Raw genomic sequence first — 16,589 nt, forward strand, 5'->3', positions numbered from 1 at the left:
TTATTAAGCTGTGTTATTTGGAGGCACAAATACTAACCATAAAAATCACAGATGAATACAAAAGATCACTCCAGCACTTGTTCAAAAGAAAACAGCCCATATGGTTACTATTTTGTGGAGACAGAGAGACGTGAAGTAGTTCAGGGACCAAAAGCTCCCTCTAAACAAATTAGCTCTGGTGTGAGAAGCCACAGAGCTGTATCTCGTGGCACTGTGCCCAGCCTCACAACCCTTGAAAGGCAGAACTCCTGGTCCAGGCATAGTAAGTTGCTTTCTTGAGATAATATGCTGGGATAAAGCTGTTGTACATGAACAGCTGTGCATGCACTATGTGATTAAACCAGGCACTCCAAAAAGAGAATCAAACTGCAAAACAGTGACAAATACTTTGAGGAATTATGGTAGGGAACATCCAGAAGCAGGGGTATATCCAGAATAGGTAGAGTGATGGTATTCCAGTGCCAGAGTTTCTTCCCACTGTCTATTTCTACCTGAGTTTTTTATGCTGTGTTATGGCTTGGATCATGGACATATAGTGGAGTAGGAAGTTGACTGCAGTGTGGTCTGCTAGGTTCTGATGCTCCACTAATAGAGTTGTTCCCAAACATCTTGTATGCATGGACTTTTCACTGCAATAAATATTAAAGTAGAATCGAGTTTGATCAATTTATTTTTTGTCAGCCCTCCATGTTTTAGTTAATACCTGTATAACCTTTGTGAGCAAGTACTAATGCAAACACGTACCCAGGACACACACACATACATGTGGATGCAACACACGGTGCAAACAAGCATACTGAAAGTAGAAAGCCTACATCAAAAACTGATTGAATCTAGTATCCATTGTTGATGGTCTTGATCTCACCTCATTTTATTCTTGCAGTAGGAGTTTCATTAGCAAACATGGAATGGATAAGTTTCATTAATGATTTAAAGCATCCTACGCTTTGAAAAATACTGGTTCTTACAATGCTACTCCATAAGCCGTTCTCAGTATCATTAATATTGAGATGCTCATTGGATTGAAAAAAATGCTAACACCAGTCACATTGTAAAATGCTAATTTAAACATTCAGTTTTTAAATAAAGACTTTGTAATGGAAAATTCCAAGATGAAAAGAAATCTTCTGAAAACTTAGGAGATGTATGGCTATGAATCCAATAAGGTCTTTCATTGTTTATTTTTAATAGTAAGGCCCATGGAAAGTCTTCAGTCTGCCAGCAGCATTGGCAGTGTTACAGATGGCCCCATTCAAGCGATGGGAGGGAAGATGGTTCACTGCAATATCAACTAATTAAAGTCACTCAGTATTTAAACACAGAACTATAAACCACTGAAGCCACTGCACAATAAATGTTGCTTATTACTTTATGTAAGAAAATCAGTCTCTGTTTAGTGATTCTGAATGTCTTGTTTACAGCAGAAACCTTGACTACAAGGAAACAGTCATACATGGGCAAATTATCAGCAATAATTAGTGTAATAAATATAGAAGTTGTCTTCTTGTATTTATAACAGGGCTTTTTGATATCAAACTGGAATTTCATTACTGTTCTAGTCATGCTAAAGCAGCATAATATCTTAGTTCTGGTACTGACTTTAATAGCTTGTATTTAAAAATTACAAATAAATAATTGTTAAAAAATACTTCAGAAATCAAAGCAGATGGCCACTATTTCCATGTGCTTTATTAGGTTGTTAATACAAGCACTGAGAGAGTCTAATTCCTGAAGCCAGTGGGACTGGAAAGTGCTTGAGAATTCAGTGCAAGCACTCAATGCAATAAGAAGTCCAGAATAAAAGGCAGAATAAAACATACAAACAAGCGCTTAACATCCTAATTCAGCAAAGTGCTGCCATGGACTTGAATCTTTTTCTTTCCAGCAAGCCATGTGTGGCACAACACAGGCTATGTACTTTACTGAACATGACAATCACTAACCACAAGCCTTCATTGGTTGTGGGGAGTGTTTATTCATCCTTCACTGAAACCATCTGGTCCTTCTTGCACATGTAGTCTGTAGCTCAGTAACCTTTCCTTCCCCTTACTGCCAGTGGTAACTCACTGCTGCTTTTTACTGTTGTGCAACAAAAAAAGCTATTAATCATCTCCCCATTTATTCTCCCCTCCCCAGGCAAAACTAAGCTCGCTGGTATGAACATACACTTCATACATTCAATTCCCTCAAAATTCCCCCCAAATACCCTTCTTAATACAAACCTCAGTGCGACAAAAGCAAATAACATGAAAAGAGACCTTCCAACAAAGATTTAGACCACTGTGCTCTGTGGTATCCCTTGGTGATGTTCACTGTTAATATGTAGAGTGACTTTTTAAACATTTTGAGATCCCAGTTCACCAGGGAATCCCAGCTCTGTAAGAGTGTCTCGAACCATAACCTCCTTTCTTCCCATGAAGAGGAAGCTGGCCTCAACACTACGTGAAACTGGGCTGTTAATGCATACTGTTTCTGTTTTGATGATCCTCTGAGCTGGATGTCTGATCTGCTGCTGCAAAGCTCTTTCCTTCCTTACTCTAAATTCTAAGGATCTTTGAGTATTTATCCCCAACATAAGAAGGATGTGGAAGTGTGGAACGGCTTCAGAGGAGGGCTACAAAGATGATCAGAGGGGTGGAGCATCTCTGCTATGAGGACAGGCTGAGAGAGTTGGGGTTGTTCAGCCTGGAAAAGAGAAGGTCGCTGGGAGATCTTATAGTGACCTTTCAGTACCCTGAAGGGGGTGAGGGACTTTTTACAATGGCATGTAGTAATAGGACAAGGGGCTTTAAACTGGAGGGGGAGAAGATTTAGACAAGACATTAGGAAGAAATTCTTCATTATGAGGGTGGCAAGAGACTAGAACAAGTTGCTCAGAGAAGTCATGGCTGCTCCATCCCTGGAGGTGTTCAAGGCCAGGTTGGATGGGGCCTTCAGCAGCCTGATCTAGTGCCCCATGGCAGGGGCATTGGAACTAGATGATCTTTAAGATCCATTCCAACCCAAATCATTCTATGATTCTATGAAATTAAACTAGAAAGAGTGTGCAAGAAAAAAAAATCTGGTTTTCCACTCTGCTAGAGTCTCTAAGTCACACACAGAGTACAAGCCCAGCTTTCTGTGGAAGTTAGCTAAGTAAAAAAGGAGAATCAGACTACATTGACATCTCTTTTCTATTACTTGCATTATTACACCTTTTGGGGCATGACAAAAAATGGTGGAGAGACTGGCTCAACATTTCCAGCGAAGAATGAAAGTTAGACATAGATTCTTCTTTAAGGTGAAGCAACTTAAGGCAATTTTCTCTTTCCCTTAGAAGCAACAAAAATATTCCCCCCACCAGTCTAAGTTGAAAAAAATAGACCTCAGCAGGTACTAGAAACAAAAAGTAATTCAATAAATTTCATACAGGGGAACAATGTGCATTGTCCCCACTACCAGGAGATACATTTGAAGAGGGGTAAGCAAAAGAAATAAGTAAATTTTTATCTGAATTTAAAGAATTCAGTTTCATTCAATAAATTACTGAGAAATTACATAGGTTAAAAAACTTTGGCTGTTCAAAGCCGTCTAGTACTAGAGGACTATAGCATAACAGGTATTGTACCATAGCGTAGTAAAATACATATGCAGGGAAGGGAGAGGTCTTATTTCAGTCACTGGGAGCCTCTGCCTGGCCTAGAGTTTGCAAGCTCACCACCTTAAGAGCTTGAAGAAAGTGGCTCCACAGCAACTAACAGGACAAAAAAGTACAACAGCTTAAGGATGGGGACCCTATCCTATACTAGGGAGTATACTACACATACTGCTGTAAAATCAGCAGTCACCCTCCAGAAGTGTGGAATTTCCAGAACTGTCACAGTAACTAAGAAAGTCCCCAAATGCTTCAGAAAGAAAATATTCAATTTCTAATGAGCTCCTTGCATGAGAGACCATCAGCAGAAAGAACATCAGGTTTTCTCAGACTGACATAGATATAGCAGAGTGTGGTTCTAGTCCTTGCTGATAAACTGGAAGAACTGCTGGAGCTAGTCAGAAACTGTCAGTCCAAAATGTTAATGGACAATATATTAGCTGTGTTATCTTCAGTTTCACAATGACATTCAGACTTTTAGTATGAATCTTCAGTCATGGTCAAACCTAACTTACATCAGTACATTACTTTTAAAAGAGAGACATGAACAAGGGAAATGAACAGTAGATCCATTACTAAGCAGGATATTTAGAAACTACAGTTGTATCTGAAGCTAATTTGGATTCACTGAATCTTTCCTCACAGTAAGTATTGCTAATCAAAACTCTGAGGGGATAGAAAAAAGGTGTAAGTTTCTCAGATTTCCTCCTGTCTGAAGTGGCAAGAACCTGCAAGAGGAAAGTCAGGAGCAGGGTGATGAAGAGAACACTGTGCCACAGTCCATATTGGTATCAGCCAGCTCTTCATGCATGTTCGTTATCCAAGGAGAAAGGACTCTGGAGGAGATGAAGGGAACTGAGGAAACCATCCAGCTGTAGCTAGGCCTCCAAAGGCACAGCTTCAGACATGGTTACAGTCTGACCATTTTGGCAAATTGCTACATAACCAGCACAATCAAGTATTATGGTTACGAAAAAAAGGCAAATCTCTTCTTCCGTGAGTTAGTCAGGGCAGAATTAATGACACTGTGCAGAAGACCTCACCTACAACAGTGGTCACATGAATACAAGAAGGCTTCATTCAAACTGGAAACTGGCAGAAAAGGGCTACTAGGATGACCAACAAAACTGAAAGGATATAACATGCTACGAAGTAAAACAACAGCTAGTTGAACCATTTAGCTACAATGGCTTGCTATGATACTCCAGGGAGTAAACAGAAGGGAGCAAAAACCTATCTAAATAAGATGCCAGGGACAAATGTGAACAATGTGTTTAAACTCACTGTGAATAAATTTATCCTGTAACTGAAAGAAATGTCCAGAGCATCAAAGAAATTAGATTTGCAAAACTTTCTGAAATAAGTGGGTACAAACCCAACCAATTGAATTGCAGATGGATCCTGACAATATATAAATGTGATTCAGTTCTTTGTGATTAGCAAAGGCAACCTTTAGTGAACCCAGACAAGTCCCTTCCAGACCTGTGTTCTTATACGTAAGACAGAACACACGTAGGGAGAACTGGCTTACAGACAGCATCTACAACGAAATGGGACTGAATTCTGACCAAATGCTTCTGTATATGTCACCTAATAAAGGTGAGTTTTAATGAAACAACATTCCTGAAGATCTGCTTATGTCCAGTCTGTTTAGGTATCTGTTAAAGATAAACCTGAAGACTGGTCACTATAAGCTCATTTATCAGCTCAAAGTTGTTGATCACAACCTTACCAGGTTGTCACAACAAGCCAGAAGTAAGTTATATATTTTAATCCTACTCACATGATACCAAGCCAGTTTTAGAGCTTGATACAATAAGGATGATTTTAGCACAGGGAGAAGCTTCCTAGTAACATTTACATGTTGCACCAAAGGTAAGAAAACCAATATTCCTTCTCTATCTATTGTGATAATGATTTGACAGCAGCACAGCAGAAGGCAGGAGATAACCTAATCTGCCTAAGGATCACTTGCATTTCTGAAGTACATGCACATTAAAGTGGGTGCATGCACACTCAGAGAAGTAAAACAAAAACCACAGGGTCAAGGAACAGCCTCCTAAATTGGTTAAGAATCAATAGTTTTGTGCATACATATGTATACATGTGTGGAATAAGATATGAACCTGAAAGAAATTGTAAGGCAACCCCCAGGAGAAGATGGACAATAAAATCTAGTGTGCTATGATTACATTAGACTGCCTCTGATGAATGCAATTTTAGTTGTAAAGTATTCATATGAATGTTGTAAAGGGTCAGCGCCTACAACAGGTTATGTGAAAATGGGAGTTAAATACAGATAAAACAATTTTTCATTCCTGTCACCTATGTGCTTTCACACTTTTTAACTGTCACCTACTTTGTATCCTATAAGTGAGTATTTTAATTTCATTTAGCGTCAACCCAAATGTGACTTGAAGTCATTTTCAGATACGACATATTCACTTACCCCACACAAAATCACAGAACACCTTTGGAAGACAACTTTGGAGACTGCTTAGGCCAAACCTCCATCATATTGCAGGATCAATAAGAACAGGTTGCTCAGTAGGGTTTTGGATATCCCCAAGTATTGAGACTGCACATCTCTGAGCCACCTGTCCCAGTGTTCAATAAACTTTGCAGAAAAAAGTTTTTCTTATGTTTAAGTGGGATTTCCCTTATTTCAATTCGAGTCTATTGTTTTACCCTTTCACTGAGAAGAGTCTGGCTCCGTCTTCTTCACTTTCTCTCATGAGGCATTTACACATACTGAGCCTTCTGTTCTCCAGGTTGAACAGTCCTAACTCCCTTGGCCTCTCCTTGTAGGACATAGTCCAATCCTTTCATTATCTTCATGGCCCTTTGCTGGACTTGCTCCAGAAGCTTCACATCTCTTTTGCTGAGGAGTCCAGAGCTGGACGCAGTACTCCAGATGTGTCTTACCAGAGCTGAGTAGAAGGGAAGGATCATGCTCCACAATCCGCTGGAAACATTCTTCCTAGTGCAGCCGAGAATGTTGTTAGCCTTCTTTAACACAGAGGAGGCATTGCTGGCTCAGGTTCAATGTAGTGTCCACAAGGATCCTAGGGCAAAGCTGCTTTCCAGGTGTGAGTCCCAGTATGTGATGGTACACAGGGTTATTCTTCCCCCAGACGCAGGATTTTGCATTTCCCTTGTTGAATTTCATGAGCTTCCCATTGGTCCATTTGTCCATCCTGTCAAGGTCCCTCTGAATAGTGTCACAGCAACCTAGTCTGTCAAACATTCCTAAAGGTTCCGTGTTGTCTGCAAACCTGCTGAAGGTGCACTCTGCCCCATTGTCCCAATCACGAATGAAGATGTTAAACATTACTGCTACAATACTGACCCAAGGTGCACAACACCAACGACTTGCCTCCAGCTAGACTTTGTGTCACAAATCACAACTCGCTGAGCCTGGCATTCAGCCAGTTTTCAATGTGCCTCACTTTTCACTTACCTGGGCTGTACTTCCTCAGTTTGCCTATGAGGATGTTTGGGAAGAGTGTTGAGAACATTACTAATAGGTAATAGGGAATGTCTGTTGCTCTCCTCATTCACCAAGCCAGTCAACTAATGAAAGAAGTCTATTGGGCTGGTCAGAGATGGCCTCCCCTTTATACATTCAAGCTGACTGTTCACCATCACCCTCTTCTGTATATTCGGAAATAGTTTCCAGGATTATTTGCTCCGCACTCTTTGCAGGGGTTCAGCTGATGCTGATATTTCTCCAGATACCCTGTTCTTGAAGACAGTAGTGACAACTTTATTCTTTCAGTCTTCAAGGATATTGCCTGATTGCCATGATGTTCTAGATTATTGAGTGACCTTGCAATGACATTGGTCAGCACAAGCTCATTTAGTCCTCATGGGTGGATCTTGTCAGGTGCCAAAGACTTGTATATGTCCAGCTTGTTTAAATGTTCCCTGATCTGATCATCCTCTGTCAAGTCCATAGTGAAGACTATCCCTCTGGTCATCAATGAATTCTAGAAAAATCCTGGATTGCTTCTGCCCTACTTCATTGCTCATTCAGCATATATCAGGTTGTTTACAGCTCCCCACGCAAACCAGACCCTGTGAAAGAGAATCTTCTTCCAGCTCTTGGAAGAAGCTTTCATCTACTTCTTCTTCCTGATCAGGAAGTCTATAGCAGACACACACAACATCAAAATCATTAGTTGGCCCTCTAGGGCTGAGCTATAAACTCTCAGCTGGCTCATCACTCAGCTCTCAGCAGAGCTCTCTGCTCTCTCACAACAAAGGGTAACACTTCTTCCTTACCATGCTTCCACGGATCACAGTGTTCCAGCCACATGAGCTATCCCACCATATCTCTGTGATCCTGTTGAGATCATAGCCCTGCAGCTGCATAACATACTTCTAATCCCTCTCGTTTGTTCTCTGTGCATTACCACAGAGGCCACTGAGAGAGCCACCCACTTATGCTGGTTTCCCAGAAATAGTATAACAGCTTTTGGCTCCTTCCTGCTCTGTTTTGTTGATTATGAGGTCCTACCTGCCTACATCACCCTGCACCCCTCGCTTTCCAACTCATCCATCACTTCCACATTTGATCATGCATTGTCATTTTGCTACACCATTGTTCTTGATTCAAAACTCAAGTGTATTAGTGCAAAATTTCTAGTGTAGTGAAAAAATAACAGCTTAATACAAATTGTATATGCTTTTCTGGAAACTGGGAATGAATAAGAAAAACAGAAAAACAATAAATTCTTTTTGTCTGCAATGTACTGAGAACACATCTGAATCCCAAGAAGCAAGTGTAATTTTGTGATACAAGCCATTAAGTGGCATGGTACAACGTTTGAAAGAAATTAAATTTAAGTCCGCTGCTACAATCTATTATATTATCCTTTTCTTTGATAATCCCATTTAAATTACTTTAATTAAACTTGAGCATTTAATTAAGCAATGCAGGTAAAACAGATGCAAATATGGTACATACATAATTATATACCACACATTTATTAAGATACTAAATATAATTCTTACTAAAGATGTGATAATACTAAATATAGTTCTTACTGAAGATGTGATTTTCAAATTTAAAATGAGGAATAACTCTTATATTCTTAATGCAGGGACAAAATATGGAGAGAAATTCACCTTACATGTAGTTATCCGGTCTTTCAGATGCCTAGTAGATTTTGTTCAATGAGATTTAAGTGAAACATCTTATGATAGTCAACTTGTTAAATCCTCCAGAATGGAAACCTCTAGCTCACCTCTACCACACATGACAGTTCCCTACTTGACATCACCAAGAAGTCCAGGTATCTTTGGTATCTTTGCATAAACATCCCTCTAAGAAAAAATGATGCAATGACATCATTTGGCATAACTTTTAACAAAGTGAGCAAATGCCCTTCTGTGTCTGATCAAGTCCATATGGTGCTGATTAATCATCATGTATTTAACATGGATTCGTACTTATCAGTCATTTGCATTAATCTGTGAAGAATTTCCTTCTGCTTCATTTAGGATGTAAGAATTGTTCCTAAGTGATATACAGTAACATCTGTAGCATAAACAGGCACAAGGTATTGCCTGACTGTAGCATGAATGCATAAAGACCACAAATGTTGAAAGCAAACCTCCATAAAAATAACAACTGGTAATCTGACTTCAGTCATGAAATACACACCAACTCCAATTCCTATGGCAAGCCAAATTCACAAGTCTGATGCAGATTCAAGTCAAAACTCCCAGAACACTTTGTTCCCCAAGTTCTAGGAACATTTTGTTCCCAGAACAAAAATTCCTGGTATTTGCTTGCACTTCCACTAGAGAGCACGGCAGTCTAACAGACTTCCCAGGGTAGTAACACGGAAGATGTTTGGAATAATTTCATATGCAGACTAGTTTATTCATGCATAGCCAGTTGTTTAACATCCACCTGAAAATGCTGAACAAATTAGAAATTAAGAAGCTATTTTATATACTTATATTTAGACCTTCCACCAATCATAACTCTCTCTTGCAGGCTATTAGAAACGCTAATCAACAAAATCTGCAGACTGAAGATTAACTAATGATATTTTCCATGCATGCTATGTCACAGCTTTCTGATTGGTAATTCAATTATAAATATACTGTAGGAATTAAATTAGCCCTCTGCCTTAAAAGGTATCGTCTTGTCATGAAAGGAAAGTGATGATTCACTTTCATTCTCCCTGTGTTACTAACTTCTTCAGCATGTTCGAGTTTTCTATGACTACAAAACTTAAATTTGGGAGTTATGACCTAAAGAACAGCTTGAGTGTTTTCTAGCTATGCAGGAAATAGTATTTCTGTGTTGTTCTGCATAAATTGGTTTTATTCTTGCCATTCAGCTCAACCAAACTGCTTTTTTCTTTGCCAGCTCATTTTTCAGCACATGGGAACAGCTTGCTCCTGCACTGCCAGGGTTTCTTTCTTGAAGAGCACCCAGCCCTCTTGGGCTCCCTTGCCCTTAAGGACTCTCTCCCATGGGACTTTATCAAGTAGCCTTCTGAACAACCCAAAGTCTGCCTTCTGGAAGTTTAAGGTGCCCGTTCTGCTAACCCCACTCCTCACCTCACCTACAACTGAGAATTCTACCACCTCATGATTGCTTTGCCCCAGGCATCCCGCAACCGTCACATTACATCTCCAACCATCACAAGAAAGATTGATTTAGCCTGATTTTATAGGGAAAAGGCATTAGCTAGGTTTTTAAAGAATCTTTCCTCCCTTAGGATTTGGCATGAAAGGTCAGGAAGCTGTTTGTGCTGGCAAAACTGGTGGTGAAGTTACTGGATTCAAGCTACTCTCACTATGACCTGAAACCTCAGTCATTCTGACATTTAAAAATAATGATAATTTGTAGAAAATTACAGCAAAAGTTTGTTCCCTTTAGGGCTGTCATTAAGAAAGCAGTATCTTGTATTTTCATAAGTCTAGGAATTTAACTTATATCTCTTTTCACAGATGCATTAATATGAGGGATAATGGGGTTATACTGACTAACAACTTTAACTAAAACTACTGCTGTCTTAAGCTGGCACACTTCACATTCAGAAATTTAACACCACAACTCAATATGAAAAACTAACCAATGTTTTTTAGCTCATGTAGAAATGTTACAGGACAGTTTCAGTTCAGGTTTCTAATCTGAACCCTGGAGTACTCTCCAGTCATATTTCTCCATTTAATCTAATTAACTCAGCCTGCTGGTCAAGAGCTTTAGGGTTCATTTTCCTCTACTCAACAGAGAAACAAATGAAGACACCCTTTCCAAAGGTAATGGACACCAGGAATCTTGCTTCTGTACTCAGAATTTGTGTATTTTTCTTCTGGATACAAAAGACATCCCAGGATACTAGCTGAAATGACTTAGTTTAGTGAGATGGCTAAAACTAGGCCATCTCCTCTGAGTTTCTATATGCCTAAGTTCTTTATCGGTCTCATCTCCAGAGGGTATCTGGAGAACAAAAGTATGTGAATAAAAAAAGGCAGTTCAACAAACTTCCTGTCTTTTAACTTAACATTACACGCACACTTGCCATGGCCACTGGGCTGACACACTTCCACATGAAGATGATGATGGATATGTGGTTTCACTAAGACAGAAAGTTTAAAAATGCTATTTTCCTTGCCCCTCCCACTCAACCATCCCATCTCATTCCACCCCATCTTCTCCTGCTTGATAAGCGTTAACAGCAGGTTCCTTGGAGGCAAAGAAAACAATTTTGAACTTCAAATTACAAATCAGATCTGAATTTCAAATTTCTAATTCCTTGAACTTAAAGAAATATCAATAATTAAGAGAAAGAATCCATTTCACATTATTTGAGATGCCTAAAACTAAAGCAACAATCTAAACCAGTCACCTAGTCATCACGACAATTCACCTGCCTGTGATATCTATCTGAAGATGAGGTGAACCATCTGAGATAATAGGTGTTTTCTTCTTTATAATGATGACTTAGGGAAGTTAGACTAATAATCTAATAAAAAACTAATTTTTATCTAAATTCTACTGTAGATATATAGTTTTAGGGCTAAACTTAAATAGCATAAATCTCTGAACATTTTTTTCATAATTCATTCAACCCTTTCCCCAAATTAACTCTTCGTTTCCATGTAATAAGTAAGCTGCACCAGGAATTGACTAAAGAGACTGTGACAAAGGCTACCAGTACATATACAGGAAGATGGAAAGCTGACTTTTTCTCATATCATCAGAAAAATGCATTTGCCTTTTTTTTTAATTTAACATTCAACTTCCTCTCATTCTGGCCTCTAATTCTGAGTATACAACAATTTTGCAGGTCTCTAAAGACTTTGACCTTTTTTGTAGTGATGGTAGGAAATCATCCAAAAAATCAGTGTGGTCAAGTGAAATGGAAAATGTTTTCCAACAAAACATCAAAATTATTTTAGATTTCACTCCAATGCAATTAATGATTTAAACAGGCTAATTGCAAAGGCAGTACATTAGGCACCTCCCATTTATCTTAACAGGTGTCTCAGGGGAGGAAAACCACTGCCAGCTTAGAAGAAAAATATTGAAAGTTATGAATAATTAATGAAATCGTTAATGTCTTCCTCGTATTTACACTGAATGAGCTGCACTAATTATTATTACCATATGTTTTGTTCACTATGAAAGTACTACCTGAATTTAGAGAAAATTAAAGCAACTATAAAGCGTCAAATTCTCTGAGGTATGGATTCTGTGGGCAGTATCAGAAAGGGAAGGCATCTGAATTCTACTCACGTCTCACTTTAGAAGTCTAGACTAAAACTAACTGGAGCTCCCATTCCAAAGACTTGGTTTGGTACACTAGGGTGGCTAATCCTGTAGCCAAGTTTACTCTTTAGAATGGAAGAAGTTGAACGAGAGCAAGGGTTTGACGCTAGGTTTTCCCCCTTCCCAGCCCCACATGAGGTTACTGGTTCCAATATCTGTGATCAGACATTCTGAACCTAAGGAACATATTTGATAAAATCTGTTCCACATGGAGATATTAATGGGAAAAAATGCCATATTGCTCAACTTGCCAAAGATACCATGACAAAGCCTAGTTGAGAACATTCAATGCCTAGAAAATACAGGTATTCTGGTATGAACAAAGCCCTCCATAGGAGAAAAATATGGAAAAGCTAGAACAAAATGAAATGCAGCATTTAAACACATGAATTGAAATAACTTTAGACACTTGAATAACTTTAAATATATTTACAGGTCCACTGCTGTGTTCTGCTGGATTGTGGATTACTGCAGCTGTCAGGTTATAATTTCACCAATCTGAAACATGACTTTGAATGTCCTTGTGAATTCTCCCTAACAAATAAATGCAATGGAGCTAGTTCACAGAGTTTCTGTATGTTTCCCAAAACTCTCATTGTATGAACAGATCAAAAAGCCTACAGCTGAGCTTCTTGGATAGTGAGTCTGCCTAGAAGTGTTCTGAAGTACTAAATGAATCCATTTAGTCTTTTATCAGACTGTTTTCGTCCATACGGGACAAATTCTTTACAGTTCCTAATTCTTGCTGCGTCTTATAACACTTAAAGTCAAATTTTTGAAGGTTCAGACATTTTTAGTTGTAATCATAGCCTACCAAGGCAATCCTACAGCTATTGTACCCAGTGGGATTTTTATCATCAAGTTAAATGAAGACCAGACACAACCTGTGCATCTAAAAAGGCACTAAACCAAGAGTAGATTTATTATCAAGGATGAAAGAGATACTTGATTATTGATAATGCAAATTAATTAAACTACTTTTGAACTAAAGATATCAAAATTACTATACAAATATTTGTTGCAAATCTAGCCATTTATCGTATGTCTGAAAACAGCAAAATAAAAGCAGGTGGGTAGAGAAATAAATACATAGGTTGAAAGAAAGAAAATCAGAGCTTTTGTGAAAGAAAATTCTTTAGATAAAAAGAAATATAGTACTATTTCTGCTGTAATACCTTATTGGCATATAGATTACCTTGATTCATAGCCAGCAATGAGATGATAGTGTGTGTTCAAGTTCCACTTGCCACAAACACATTAATCTATCACCTCCTTATGGGAAATTTGCTTTCTGTTTCAGATATATATTTGCAAAAAATATTGTCATCCTGGTCTACTAACGAAGACAGTTTATAGATGTGCATAACATTTTTCACAAATTCTTATATTGTGGTCATCTAATTCCCATAATTTCTGGTTGTATTTTGGCACTAAATGCAACAGGGGGTGTGATACAATTGAAGCTGCACTGAGAACTCACCTGATTCTGCCCCGAGGGCGTTCAGATTGCTCTGACATAAAACTTGTGCTGCTGAGGCGTGAGGCACTGCTGGTTCGGGAAATGGCTGACACATCACTGACATCACTATCTGATGATTTGGCAGAGACGTTATCACAACTTCTGTACTGATCTGTTTGTATATTATACTAGAGATCAAGAAAAGAAAGGGTGAGGAGTCTCATCAAAACATAATATATATATTGAGAAAACAAATGACCTAAGTACGACAATTCTGTCTACCTGCTTTTAGATACAACAAATCGTATGAAATTTAGAGAAATGCCTATATTAAATAATGCCTTTATGTCTAAATAAAGAAATCAAACATGGTATTTATGGATTAAATAAGACACTTGAAATAAATTACAGTATTGGAACTGAAATAGGCTTCTGGCTCTTTAGTACACTGGAACTATAATAATGAAATATTTATGCAGTGGACAGATATCTTCTCAAGGACATGTATACCATCTATTCAGCTATAAACCCTTTTTTTCAATTTTTCAAATACTAAAAAATATGCTATGGAATACCTGTACAAAGGTAGTTTGGACCAGGAGAACTGCATATGAGTTTGAACGAATTGTAATGCTGCACGAAGCTGACATTGGGGATTGATTTCTATACCTAAGTTCAGTCAGAAAAGGGAAAAATACATTTTCTACCTCAAAATATTGCTTTGTATCATGTCACTAGAGGACTGGTCAGGCAGAAAGCTAACTCAGCCAAAACAGTATTTGTTTTCATGCAGAACCGTTCCCTGCTCTAGTGGCTTTTTCATGTGCACATGCATGAAAACTAACAGAAGACCCAATAGGAGGAATATGTGAGCAGGGCTAGAAGTTATTTCACTTTTGCTAACAGCAGAAGTTTAGTTGAGCTAAAACCAAGTGGGACACCACACAACTTACTACATAATGCTCATATTGTTCACATCACCAGCCAGACACATATAAAAGAAGTTTCAATCCTAGCAATGTCAATTCACCTAAATCATCAGTCACAAAGATATGGGGACTGTCAGGTTCACAAAACTAAAACCCACTATCATTAGAAAGCAAGGTATCCATAGCTGGGAAGTGACTAATACAGTTCTATACTTCCCAGGGCATATTAAGGGAAAACTATTAAAATGTGGGAAGACTAGGCAGTTTTTGACATGACACTCTAGGGAGTTACTCTTTTGGATCTGCGCTCTGTAAAATTGCAAGTCATAAATGTTTATTTATGAATTACACTCAAAGCTGTGACAGTCTGTGAATATCCCTAGCTCAACTAGGCACTGGATTGCAGACTGAGTCAGTCGGCACGTGTCATGACTTAACTTTGAAAGCCTGGCAAACTCAAGCTCAGATTTGTACAGACGATGTATCAGGCTACCTCTCCTCAAGTCACGTTTATCTCCTCTTGGTCTGCAGCCTTTCAGCAACTATGAGATCAGCAACTACGAGGTCTCCACAGCACACCTGGAAACCTCTTGGTAAAACATCTGAGATAAGATGAGGAAGTTAACGGAAGTAGAGGAGGGGAAGAAAGGAAAAGGATACTAAGCACTGACTGTAAATACAGAAATGTGTAGGAGAATTGGAGGTTATTCAAATTTAGTATCTCAGCATGTGTTTCAGGGTTACTCATAGCTCCTGGACAGCATACACCAAGATTAAAACACAAACCGATTTATGAATAAAAACTTGAGGGGTTGACCTGAGTAATATGCATTGAGGAAACAAACCCTTATGGATATCCAGTGAGGGGCTTGCACTGAATAGAAATATCTGCAGGAGAGAAAGTTCTAGATTACTAAAGGAAAAGGCTCAGCTTCAAATACTAAATGAAACTCTGCAGATGATTCCAGAATAAGTCAGAGCATGATGACTCTGAGCTCAAATAATATGTCTAATAGGAACTGACATGGAAACAGATACAGCAGAACTCTGAGCTAAAAGTGGGTAAGATAGAGGACTCAAAACCTCCAAGTTTTAAAAATATTTTCAACCACAGCAAGGATTTATTTGCAGGGTCTTATTCCAAGTGACTTGGTGTGACTTATCTGAGTATAAGTGACCAATGGGGTTAAGGTGAGACTATGCTGATACATTTATTCACATCATTGTTTGGGAATGGCTTGTAGGGTCTGTTAAATAATTTCGCTATTTGCCTTCTTTCAGACTGCAAAATAAGGCTCTCCAAAACAGAAATACAAAGCATGCTACTTCTTATCAGCTCTATTTTATAACAGTGGAACATTTAAATCTCTTCAGATGACATATTTTTCTTCTAAAGTCTAAAAACAAAAATTCAAAGCAAGAATAAAAGCTATGAAATCTTTTTACTCAGGCTAAACAAATCTTCAGAGGCTGGAAAACAGAATTGTTTGTTTTTTCTAATTTAAGTTAAACTGCCCCACTCATGAGCCAGCCTGGACATTTTTTGCAAAATTTCTACAGAAATCCTAATGAATCCTTTAAGCTTGGCTGAACTGTGGCATCTAAAAATACAAAAAACATCTAAATATGTGGAATGTTCTGGCTTTCCATTGAGTTAAATAGAACAGCAATCTGCAAAAGAAATTGTGATTCTATCAAATAATAAAATTTCTGTTGATTTCAGTGAAATAGGGATTTCACTCTTCCTATATATTTACGTGAGATTTTAAA

General features: G+C 38.4%; 1 protein-coding gene across 50 annotated transcripts in view; it reads right to left on the reverse strand.

Annotated features, from left to right (window-relative positions):
• RIMS1 (regulating synaptic membrane exocytosis 1) overlaps nucleotides 1–16,589 on the reverse strand; it is a 323,528-nt gene that overhangs the window by 53,674 nt on the left and 253,265 nt on the right. For 44 of the 50 annotated variants that reach the window (XM_069851408.1, XM_069851407.1, XM_069851383.1 and 41 more), the window contains one exon: nucleotides 13,912–14,078. The exons of the other annotated variants lie outside the window; for them this stretch is intronic. In XM_069851408.1, the coding sequence (XP_069707509.1) occupies nucleotides 13,912–14,078 (167 nt within the window). The remainder of the gene's footprint in view (nucleotides 1–13,911; nucleotides 14,079–16,589) is intronic. 50 annotated transcript variants of the gene reach the window in all.

The sequence above is a fragment of the Phaenicophaeus curvirostris genome, chromosome 2 (genome assembly GCF_032191515.1).
Source record: "Phaenicophaeus curvirostris isolate KB17595 chromosome 2, BPBGC_Pcur_1.0, whole genome shotgun sequence".
Taxonomy (NCBI): Eukaryota; Metazoa; Chordata; class Aves; order Cuculiformes; family Cuculidae; genus Phaenicophaeus; species Phaenicophaeus curvirostris.